This window comes from Peromyscus eremicus, chromosome 14 (assembly GCF_949786415.1).
Source record: "Peromyscus eremicus chromosome 14, PerEre_H2_v1, whole genome shotgun sequence".
Classification (NCBI taxonomy): Eukaryota; Metazoa; Chordata; class Mammalia; order Rodentia; family Cricetidae; genus Peromyscus; species Peromyscus eremicus.
In genome coordinates, this window is record NC_081430.1 from 79913931 (window position 1) to 79926407 (window position 12477).

Consider the following 12477-nt stretch of genomic DNA (forward strand, 5'->3'; position numbering starts at 1 on the left):
TATTTAATAGAATGGGTCTGTAGTCTCCAGAATAGTGACTGACTTATTTCAGTTAGTCTATTGATTGTGTTATTATGCTCTGAATTCTTCTGTTCTTTTAAAAATAAAATTAGATTCACTGTTTTGCCTGTATGTACATATGTGTACTATGTGCATGCCTGGTGTTCATGGAGGCCAGAAGAGCATCAGTTCCCCTGGAGCTGGAGTTATGGGTGATTGTGAGCCACCATGTTCGTGCTAGGAACGTCTGCAAGAGCAGTCCGTGCTCTTCATTGCTGAGCCTTCTCTCCAGCCCCCTCTCCATAGAGCACATAAACAGGGACTGTATTTGGGTCACAACCGTGACTTTCTCACACACAGGGTCATGTGATACCTTAGCTATTCAGTTTGGATTATAAGCCCCCGCCCCCCACAATGTGTCAGCATTGTGCAGCAGAAATGCAGTGTGGTCTACACAGGTAATTTTAAATTTTGTGGTAGTCATAGTAAGTTAAAACATTATTTCCAATAGTTTTTAACCAGGTATCATTCAATTATTATTTCTGCTTGCAATCAGTATAAGAATTGACATGTTACATACTTTTTTCATACTTAATCTTAACTAATTTAAGTGTTAAATTAATAACTAATAAAGTGCACCATTTTAAGTGTTCAGGAGTCACATGTGTGGCCTCTGTTTTGGGCCTTTGCAACTTAATATTAGTATTACAATTGCTTTGTGTATAACTTCATTATTTTAGGTATAGATTTCTAGAATTGAGTAAAATACCAAGTTTTCTAAAGCACATGTATTTCCTTTCTCTTAAAGGCCCTTCCTTCTTCCATGATTATAGTAGCAGTTTATTGTCCCGTGGTAGCTGCTATTTTCATTGTTCTGAAGATGGTCAACTATCGACTACACAGAGCACTTGATGCTGGAGAAATTGTGGATAGGCGCACAAATGAGTTCCCAGATCAACGAGCCAAAGCCGAACAAGGCAACTGTTCAACCAGGAGGAAAGACAGCAATGGTCCCAGGTAAGAGATGAGCATGCCTGCCTTGTAGATGTGATGGTGTGTGTGCAGTGTCCCAGGTAAGAGATGAGCATGCCTGCTTTGTAGATGTGACAATGTATGTTCGGTGTCCAAGGTAGGGAGGTCAGTGTCTCTGCCTTGTAGATGTGATAGTGTATGTTTGGTGTCCAAGGTAAGAGATGAACATGCCTACCTTGTAGATGTGATGGTGTGTATACAGTATCCAAGGTAGGGAGGTCAGTATACCTGCCTTGTAGATGTGATGGTGTGTGTACAGTGTCAAAGGTAGGGAGGTCAGTGTGCCTGCCTTGTAGATGTGATGGTGTGTGTACAGTGATACGTTTGCTCTCTGGTCCCTGTTTTCTCCTCCATTCACACACCCATTTCTGTATGCCTCCCATTATTGAAAGCCTTAATATACCTTCCCCTCAACCATTATGCAATCACCTCATCTGTTTATTAAGCAGGCATTTTACTCTTGTAATAATTTTGCTCATTTTGGTAATCACAAACTGCCATTGTTTTTCTTAATTATCCATTTGCATCTGTAAACTTCTTAAAGTTGGGGACCTTGGTTTTCCTATAGACTAGTCTCAGCTCTTAAGTCAGTGTTTGGCACCAATAGTTACTCAGTAAGTATTTGAAGTATAGTAAAAGCACTTTTTCTTTGATATTTTTAATGATACAAACTGCATTATATAGATGTAATTTAACCTCTGTGGGTTTTTTTTTTTTTTTTTTTTTTGTTTTTTTTTTTTGAGACAGGGTTTCTCTGTGTAGCTTTGCACCTTACCTGGAACTCACTTGGTAGCCCAGGCTGGCCTTGAACTCACAGAGATCCGCCTGGCTCTGCCTCCCGAGTGCTGGGATTAAAGGCGTGCGCCACCACCGCCCGGCTTTTTTTTGTTTTTTTTTTGAGACAGGGTTTCTCTGTGTAGCTTTGGAGCCTGTCCTGGATCTCGCTCTGTAGACCAGGTTGGCCTCGAACTCACAGAGATCCGCCTGCCTCTGCCTCCCAAGTGCTGGGATTAAAGGCGTGTGCCACCACCACCCTAACCTCTCTTTTTTAAACAAGTTGGTTTTTGCTTTTTGTATGGATGTATGTCTGTGTGCCATGTGCATGCATGCCCGGTGCCCTTGGAAGCAGAAGGCATCAGGTTCTCTGGAACTGGAATTACAAATAGTTGTGAGCTGCCATGTGGGTTCTTTGCAAGAGCAACACGTGCTCCTACCTGCTGAGCCATCGCTCCAGCCCCTATTTTTAGTTATTTGAATATTTCAAATTTAAATCTTATTGTGAAAAAGATCACTGTGTTACTCATTTTAAATTATTGTATTTTTAATCTTAATTTATTGGAAATGTAATTACTGGAAAGGCTACATGTTACTAAGTTTTCTGATGTCACTAAATTCCAAAGGTTTTTGGTTTTTTTTTTTTTTTTTGCCATTTTAACCACTGTGACCAATAGTTTGTGGCCTCTTATTTTCTTTGAATAACACTGTAGTATTCTGACAAAAAAAAGTAATAGCTCGTTGTTGGAGTTGTAGATTACTAATGGGTTAGAAGCATTTTCATGTGTTGCTACTACTTGTATTTCTTCCTCTGATGTCTATTTTGCTATCTGTAGTACTGTTTTTATGACTCAGAGCTGGGGTTTATTAAAGATACTAAAATAGACTTTAAGCATGAGGAATGCAAAGCAAAAACAAAACCAAAACCAAACAAACAAGAAAACCCCAAACCAGGCACTTGGGAAGGAAGGAAGGAAGGAAGGAAGGAGGAAGGGAGGGAGGGAGGAAAGGAAGGAAGGAAGGAAGGAAGGAAGGAAGGAAGAAAGAAAGAAAGAAAGAAAGAAAGAAAGAAAGAAAGAAAGAAAGAAAGAAAGAGAAAGCAAGCAAGCAGGCTTCCCCTACAGCATGGGTCTGGGCTTCTCTAAGACAGAGTTGCTGTAGTGGTATTGCCATTAATTTGATGAAAATACACGTTTATGGTTAGTCCTTCATGGTCTGTGTTGTATACTTTCCTCAACTTTAGCCTCTTTGTATGCCACAGTTTATATTATGTGTCAGTTTGTTGTTTATTTCCAAGTTCTATAAGAATTTCCCCTGGTTATATAAACATTTACTCCAATTTTCTTTCTTATTTATTTTTTTTTTGTTTTGCTCTTAAATTGTATGAAAACATCCTAACATAGTTTTGATTTGTTTGTTTCATCTATTAAATAATAAATTCATTAAGTAAACATTTTTCTTTCCCAGCAATTTGAAATGCCTTTTTTCCATGCTGATGTTTTCAACTCACACAGTGTTCCCAGCATGGCTAGTTTGTGCACGGTAGGCAGCAGAAACTCTAGTCCTCTGTCTGCAGAATGGTGTAGGGTTCCCATGTCGTCACCACTCATCCTTCTGTGTAAACTGTAAAACACCCAACACAGTGTGAGTGATACGGATGGGGTTATTAGATTGTTTAGAGATTAATAAGAAAACCGTCTGTACGTGTTTAGTGTAGATGTAGTTTGTTTTCCTTTTCTGGATACTGTTCATGAGCAGTTGTTTACCTCCCTGGGTTCACAGCGTGCAGACATGGAGACCAGGAGCATCCGTGTCAGGCTCTGAGCTTTCTTTCTGCTCCACTCCTTTCCCCACGTATACGTCATGCTGTTTTTATCACTGTAGTTCTGTAACAGGCTTAATTAAGTGTAATATGAATCATCCTCAGTGGGTCTCTCCCCTCAGGATTACTTTGGCTAGTCTTTTTTTTTTTTTTTTTGGAACAGGGTTTCTCTGTTTAGTTTTGGTGCCTGACCTGGACCTAGCTCTGTAGACCAGGCTGGCCTTGAACTCACAGAGATCCTCCTGGCTCTGCCTCCCGAGTGCTGGGATTAAAGGCGTGCGCCACCACCGCCCGGCTACTCTGGCTGTTCTCATGTGCATATTTAACTTTTTTGGTGAGATGTGTACTTGCTTCTTCTCCAGAAAAATTTCCATTGGAATTTTGGTGATAATTGTATTAAATTTGACGAAAATAAACCTTTGAAATAGGAAATTTCCAAGAATGTAGTAGAGATTTTATTTATTTATTATATCAAATTATAATCTTAAAAAAGAGTTCTGCATGTTTCTTTGTTTATTACTTCCATATAAAAGGAAGATAGGCATGGGGGACGTTAGCTCAGCACACAAAGTACGCGTTCTGAAAACTTAGAATGTTTAAAGCCGCACTCTCCACAGGTAAGCAGCAGAACACAGACAGCTCACTGATCTGGGGTTTGCAGTATTTCTAATCATGTGGTCTTGGCGAAGTTACATGAGCTTGTCAGGTGATGAGGCAAAGGTAAATGTCATTCCATAAGCTCTTTAAAAGACTAGGCAAGTTAGTCTGCGTAGCTCCTGGAACAGCCCTGACACAGGGAACTACGCTGTGATTATTCTGATTGCCTCTGCTTATAAATAGTATGTGTTAGTGCTTCTGTTGTCTTTGTATTTTCTTTTTAAGAACTTATTGTGAAAATGTGTATGTCAAAGAGTGTACCAAATATGAGGATAATTCAGAGACCTAGTATCCAGGTCAGTACGTAATCACTCACCACACAGTTTAGGACCTAGAGCAGCATACAGCTATGGATAAGCTCATGCACTGTTTCCCATTTCATTCATGCTTTCTGTTTTCTTTTCTTTTTTTTTCTTTTTTTCTTTTTTTTTGGTTTTTTGAGACAGGGTTTCTCTGTGTAGCTTTGCGCCTTTCTTGGAACTCGCTTTGTAGACCAGGCTGGCCTTGAACTCACAGAGATTCGCCTGCCTCTGCCTCCTGAGTGCTGGGATTAAAGGCATGTGCCACCACCGCCTGGCGCTTTCTGTTTTCATGTCATGGTCCTTATGGATGTTCCTAAATGTGTTTATGATTTATTTTGTATGCTTTGACTTATGCTGTATTTCTCTGTGAGGGGCAGTTTTTGCACATTGTGTTTACTTAAGTTAATATTTGTAGCTTTTATTTATTCACATTCCATACTCTAGGGAGAGATTATAGCCTAGCCATTCTGCTAGCGGCCATTCAGATTATTTCCAACTTTCTCCTCTGGTAACATTATTGCATATCTTCTGGTACACTTGAGCAAGCTGGTTCTTAGGGCATCTTTGAGTTCATTTTATTGGGTAATTTCAAGCTGTTTGCCAAAATGATTTTTATCAGTTAATTGTCAAAGTCCTTATTGTTCCATATCCACATAAACATTTGGTACTGGTGAAAATTTAACTTTGAGCCAGACAGAGTGGCACACGCCTGTAATCCCAGCACCTGGTAGGCTGGCGCAGGATTACTATGCCTCTGAGATCCACCTGGCCGCAGAGGGAAACCCTCATCTCAAAAGACAAACAGCACTTTGCCATTCAGGAGTCTGAACTGTGCTTCACTGTGGCTTCCAGGTGAGCACTTCACCATCACCTTGGCGCCAGTTAGCGTTCTGTTCTTCCCTTTGCCCATTTGTGACGTGTGCAGCTTTCTGGTTCATGTATTCACACCACTCTTTATTACTTCTGTGTGCTAAGGCATCTCTGAGTTTGCTGTGTTTCTTTCTGTAAGATTTCTTAGAGTTATTATACTTTTGTTGTTGGTTTGAGATTGGATCTCAAGTCACACGGGCCAGCCTTGCACTTATGTAGCTGAAGATGGCCTTGAACTCTTGATCCTTTTGCCTTCAACTCAGGGCGTTGGGCTTACAGGCTAGTACTATGACATTTGGTTTAGTTATCATACTTCTTAAGGTTTGTGTGTTTTTTGGATTTTGTTGGTACTGGGGATTGAATCCAGGACCTGGGGAATGCCAGGAAGGTTCTCTACCAGCCGAACTGTATCTTTAACCCTTTCTTGGATTTCATAAAGCAAAACTTACCCTTTTTTAGTAATTGACACTTTTGTGTTTTCCAGAAGTATTCCCTGTACAGACATCTGATATTCTTCTATATTTTTAAAAACTTTGTTTATTTTTGCATTTGAGTTTTATCTGAAATTGCTTCGGTCCATAGTGTCGTATAAGGGGTAAGACTTCATTTTTCCTCCAGTATTGTTTAACCTACTCTTTTGGGTGGCAGCCACTGTATTCTCTGTGTTAGAAATGGAATTCCGTCCCCGGGGACATGTTCCCTACTGTCTTTTCTGCTGTGCTGATCCAGTGCCTGTCCTCACAGTCTTTCTCATCTCAGAAGCTTTCTGCAGCGCAGCTCCTGGTGGCCTTGTCCATGCCCAGGACCGCTGTGGTCACTTTAGCTGCTCCTGGTGGGTAGCCTTGTCCATGCCCAGGACCGCTGTGGTCACTTCGGCTGCTCTTTGTCCTTCTATACAGACTTTGTCATTCTTCTTGGGATTGCTTTGAAAATAGAGATTCTCCTTTTGAGTCTATATTTCTCTGTAGTATAAAAATTTTCTCCATTTATTTTCATCTTTCAAAATTCTTTTGGGTTTTATCGTTTCTCCATTAAAAATAAATTTGTTAATTTTTTTTTGTTTTCTACTTCAAAAGTTTTTAAATTTTACTGTCTTTTCCCCCCTCTCTTAAATGTAGCAGTTTTCATTATATCTAGAAATCTTATTAAACTTGCTTATCAATGATGCACTTTGTGTAGTGTCTTGGTTTCCTATGTGATGACAGTTTTATTTTTACCTTTTTAACCCTACTTCTTGTTTAATTGGTTTTTGTTGACTGTGGCTTTTTAACACCTGTCTAAATTGAAATAGTAATAGTACATCTTTATCTTTTTTTTAAAGATTTTTTTTAATTAAAGAATTATATCACCTCCCCTTTCCTCCCTCCAACTCCTCTTAGAAACCTACCCTCCAACTCCTCCATCCTTCCTCTCAAATCGACAACTTCTTTTTCTTTATTATTGTTACATATGTATCGGTGTGTGTGTGTATACACAATACATAAATATAACCTGCTGAGTCAGTTTTTGTTGTTGATGTGTATATGGTTTCAGGGCTGATCACTTTGTATTGAACAACGAACCCCTGGAAAAGGCTAATTCTCCTTCTCCCAGCATATAGTTCGTTATCTATGGGTAGGTGGGACCCCATGGGTGGGTGAGACCCCATGAAATGTCCCCCTTCCACGTTAGCATGTTTATTAATATTGCCATGTTTAGGTCTTACTTATGCATCCATTTCTAAGGGACAGCGGCTTCCTGCCCCTCTTCCTTGATGTTTCCTGCACATGGATGCAGGAGCTGTGATGTAGATGTATCCACTAGGGATGGGCTCCTCCAGATCAGCTGATCTCTGCGTTGTATCCAGTTGTGGTTTTCTGTGATGGTTTTTGTTTCTCTATAAAGAGAAACTTCTTTCATCAGGGATGGTAAATGTCCTCACACCTTAAGATTTGGAGCTGGGATCCACAAATGAGAGAGAACATGCAGCATTTGTTTTTCTGGGTCTGAGTTCTTTCATTCAAGATAATCTTTTCTAGGTCCATCCATTTACTTGCAGATTTCATGATTTCATTTTTCTTTATAGCTGGATGTATTCCATTGTGTATGTACCTCATTTTTATTACCCATTCATCAGTTGAAGGACATTCGGATTGTCTCCATCTCTGAGCTGTTGTAATTAGAGCAGCAATGAGCATGGCTGAGCGAGGGTCTGTGAAGTAGAATGTGGAGCCCTTTGGGCATATCCAAGGAACTGTGTAGCTGGCCCATAGGGTAGGTTGAGTTTTAGTGTTTTGAGGATTCTCCATCTTTTCAAAACTTGACTGTTGAGATTTCTGCTGTAGGCTTTTGTTTTTACATCTCCTTTTCACTCTCCCACTTGTGAGTCTCACATTCTGTTCTGAGGGAGGGAGACCATCAGGACTACATAGAGTCTCTCTCGAGTCAGCCGCTGTGCTCGGTACCTTGGGGCAGTCAGTTTCTTGTATGAGAGAATGAGTCCTGGGGCCTCGTGGTTGTTTTCAGTGCCCGCTCTTTCGTGATACAGCAGTTCAAAACTACTTAGACCTTTATCTTAAAGACTTAGGATCCTTTTATTATATTTTTAAAGCATTAGGAGAAGAAGGGAGTCATGGAGTTTAAGGATTTGGATGCTAGTGTTCTGGAGACTGCCTTTTCTGTTTCTCTCAGCACTAGTACTTGTAGTACTGTAAACCAAAGCTCTATTTAATCTGTATGAAGCTGGATTTTAGGCTAAGGTTTCTGAAAGAGATTACTCTGCTTAGGGACATTGTTTTTCATCTATTCTTGTTTTATAAGCATTGTTATAATCTAGATTACAATTGTAAACAGTGTTATAAGGGTGCTAATGGCATTTCTGACCAAAGCCTGGGCCTCAGCAGTTGATATGACAGTTTGTGATGTCTCCTCTTTAATTCATGTTAGACTTCTGCTTCTCTGCCTTTCCTTGTTCTTGGTTCTGTGTTTCGTTTTTTTTTTAACAGATGAGGAAATTAAGGCATAAAGTTTGAGGTTCCCTGAATTTGGTCCATGGCTTACTGCAGCGAACCACTTTGCTTCTGTAAGAATTGTAAACTGTTGAACTCGACACGTGAGTGCTGAGCACTCCATTGCCAACCCTGGCATCTCACTATGAAGGAAAGCGTGTGCCTCATTTTGTGTGCTGTGCTGTATTTAACCCACAACTTAGGGCTATAGAGAAGAGAGAAGGATGGTCATTTTATTAGAGGATTTGTTAAAACTTATTTTTATTTTATGTGCATTGTTGTTTTACTGCATGTATGTCTGTGTGAAGGTGTCAGATCTTGGAGTTACAGACAGTTGTGAGCTGCCATGTGGGTGCTGGGAATTGAACTTGGGTCCTCTAAGAGAACAACCAGTTCTCTTAACTGCCGAGCCATTTCTCCAGTCCTTATTAGAGGATTTTTAAGATAAAGGAGCTGTTCTTCCTTTCTTTCCTTTTTAGTTTAGTCATTTTCATTTCTTGAATATTTCCTTTCTTGCCCCTCTGGGTTGACTAGGGACTGGTGTTTGTTTGTTCTAGGTCATTGTTTCTCTCTGGGAGTGACACTGGCCCCTGGGCATCTGGCAGTTGTCGACTTCCCACAACTGGGGGCTGCTGCTGGCATCAGTGGTGGGAAGGGAAGGACCAGGAGTGCTGCCAGCTGTTGTGTGCAGGCCCGTCCCCCACACTCATGACTTACAGGGCTCCAGTGTCAGCAGGGACGGAGTGAAGAAACCTGCCTGTGATAGTGAGTAGTTGGCAGTTGGGGACAGAGGAAGCTAAGTGTCTGTTGTTGAAGGACAGCGCAGTTTCTTAGAAAGAGTGTGCGGGCCTTTATGTTTTACAGACTGGGGCTCAGACAGACCTGCACCAAGTACATGGCAGGTGATGAGCAGGTTGGTTTACACACTGTCAACAGTTTAGCTTGTTCACGCTGACATCTTCTGCTAGAGTTTACCTCTGTAATATTTTACTCTTTCATATGTAAAACAAGGATAGTGACATTTACAAATTTTAGGGAGGATTTCATCAGAAATCAAAACAAAACAAACACTTCTAAGACTGGCATACGGTCATTTATATTATGACCACTGGGATTTTTTTTTTTAATCAGAAATGGTTTATGAAAGTGAATAAGATAGTTTTGCCTCTGGCTGAATAAACAATTACCTGTCCATACAGTGGAATGTTTTTTGGCCACAAGTATAAATGAAGTGTTACATGTTACAATGTGAATGACTCTTGAATATGTTATGTTAAGGGGAGGAAGCCATTTCTAGCCACTATGTGCTACATGCTCCCTACTTCCATTGATATGAAATGCCCAGGTGGGCACATCTGTAGAGATAGAAAGTAGGTCAGTGTTTGCCTAGTACAGGAGATGGAAAGACAGAGAGAAGCAACAGGTAAAAGTGTTTGTTTTTGAAGTGATGGCAGTATTCCAAAACTGAGTGTGATGATGGTTTCGTCACTTTATGAATATATAGGAATACTGCGTTCTAAAGTTGAGATGGATGTGTTCTGTGGTATAGGAATGAATGAAGGTGATGTCTATGCACATACATGTGCAGATACAAAACAAGATGGGGGTTCCCGTCCTTCCTCTGGTGTTAGTGTTTACTCCCCTTGTCTTCCCTTTGCCCTGCATCCTTTGATTCCTGTGGGTCTGACTGAGAGGGTGCATTCTAGTGGCATGGCTGCGTGGTTCTCTTCAGAGGCTCAGAGTGATGAGAGCTGCCACGCCATATACTCTAAGTGCTTGGTGTGGATTTTCGAGCTGGTGTTAGTTAATACTGGGCAGCTAGCAAACTGGAGCACATTCCCTCGCCTTATATAAGGTATTTCTGTACTGGATTGGCCATGAACTTGGTAACTAGTTTCTAGGATGGTGTATTTATGTAGATGTATAACAAGTTAGAAAGTTAGTTCTTAGTGGCCTAAACTCATTAAGCAAACCAGGAACGTTATAGTTCTGAGACCTTTAGTAATAGAAAACATATAAGCCAAACTGCTGCTATAGTAAATATAGTAAAGATATGCTGGCAAGTGAATTCCCTTTTGATTGTATCAGAGTAGTCATCCAGACACACTTTAGGTTTTTTTGGGGGGGGTCTCACAATACTAGAAAATCTGCACATAGGGGCATCTTCAGCCTGGGTTACAGAGTGAGTTCCAGGAAAGGCACAAAGCTACACAGAGAAACCCTGTCTCGAAAAACCAAAAAAAAAAAAAAAGGTTGTGTTCCTCAGGAAACATATAACTTCTTTAAGATTTTGAAATTTGATTTTTTTTTCTTAATTCTTGCCATTATTTCTGAGTAGTGTATGTGGGCATCATCAGCTCTTTGAGCCTACTACCTTACCCTTTGATTTTCTAAGACCATATAATATCACTTTTTATCATTGGAATCTAGCTCAGCAAACATAAATCTTTGTTTTTTATTTGATTTTGGTTTTGGTTTTAGTATGGTTTGTCCTGGAACTCACTCTGTAGACCAGGCTGGCCTCTTAATTCACAGAGGTCTTCCTGCCTCTGCCTCCAAAGTGCTGGATCAGAGGCGTGTGCCACTATGCTGGGCAGGAAGCATAAGTTTAAACTCACAGGCTTCTAGCTCTTTCCAGCAGTTAGATCCCAAGTAAGTTCACTTTACTTACAGAAACACAGCTGGGAACAGCTCACCCAGGACGAGTCTTCTCCGGTATGTTCGTCTCTGTGTCATACAATTAGTCAGATGTATCTCTCAGAGACATCAGCTAGCGTGCTATCTGATTGCTTTCAGTTGGCCTCTTTCACTTGCTCTTGGGAAACAAACGGCAATAACTTCTTTGCAAGAGTGGTTTTATGGCATGTGTCATCAATTATTTACTTTCTGTAATTAAGGTCAGTTTCTCCTCGGGTTTTATGTGGACAGTTTGAGAGAGGAGTTTGAGTACCTCCAAACAGTGATGTGGTTATTAGATAGTTCCAACTTTCAGATTTACAAACTAGTCCTCATTCTTTGTTTATTTTACTCTTTGAAAAAAACAAAACAGGACCTCGTCGGTGTGGTGGTGCATGCCTTAATCCCAGCACTCAGGGGGCAGAGGAAGGCAGATCTCTGTGAGTTTGAGGCCAGCCTGGTCTACAGAGTGAGTTTTAGGACAGAAAGAACTAGTAGAAACCCTGTTGCAAAAACAACAAAAAGAAGAGAAAAAACCAGGACCTCTTGGTTTCACAGAAAACAAGCTAGAGCCCCAAATGAAGGTGATCGTTTGTGATAGTTATGACAGTTGCTCTCTTTTCTCATTTTCCTGCACAGCGATCCTGGTGGAGGGATTGAGATGTCGGAATTCATCCGAGAGGCCACCCCTCCGGTCGGCTGCAGTTCAAGAAACTCTTACGCTGGTCTAGACCCAAGCAACCAGGTAGGACTGTGTTATGCCTGATTCCCTTCCTGGTGGAGGTGCCAAGTTGTGCTCACACTTGGAGCCATAAGTTCATGGCTCTCTCTCTGATGGTCATTTTTGATTGGTGTATACCATGTTTATTCGTTTTTAGTTTTTAATTTGATTTGTATGGGTATTTTGCACCATGCATGTACCCGTAGAAATGAAAATAGTGCGTCAGATGCTCTGAAACTGGAGCTGCAGATGGTGTGTGCTGCCGTGTGGTGCTGGGAATCAAACTCAGGTCTTCTGGAAGAGCGGAGGACCCTCCTGAGCCATCCATCTAGGCCCTGATTGTTACTTCTTACTAACTTTTTCACACTGCTAATATGTATTTGCTGACTGGGCACCACATACTCTGCCTATATTTGCTGTTGGTGAAGCAGCTGTAAATGCCTTAGGAATCGAGCTCACCTGCTTCATCCTCCTCCCTTTCCTTGTCCACATTGGAAACAGATGTCTGCCTGGCTAAAAATAAAAATACCCCAAATCTTAGTCTTGGAAATGCTAAGGGTAAAGCTAGAAGTAGACCAGAAGTCGACTTCTGACTGTTGTAATGTGTTGCTGTTGTGTAACTTTTGATCTTGGAAT

At 40.8% G+C, this 12477-nt stretch overlaps 1 protein-coding gene across 4 annotated transcripts in view; it reads left to right on the top strand.

Annotated features, from left to right (window-relative positions):
* Pcnx1 (pecanex 1) overlaps positions 1 to 12477 on the top strand; it is a 147085-nt gene that overhangs the window by 36872 nt on the left and 97736 nt on the right. For all 4 annotated transcript variants that reach the window (XM_059279794.1, XM_059279795.1, XM_059279797.1 and 1 more), the window contains exons 2-3: positions 809 to 1017; positions 11760 to 11865. In XM_059279794.1, coding sequence (XP_059135777.1) covers positions 809 to 1017; positions 11760 to 11865 — 315 coding nt within the window. The remainder of the gene's footprint in view (positions 1 to 808; positions 1018 to 11759; positions 11866 to 12477) is intronic.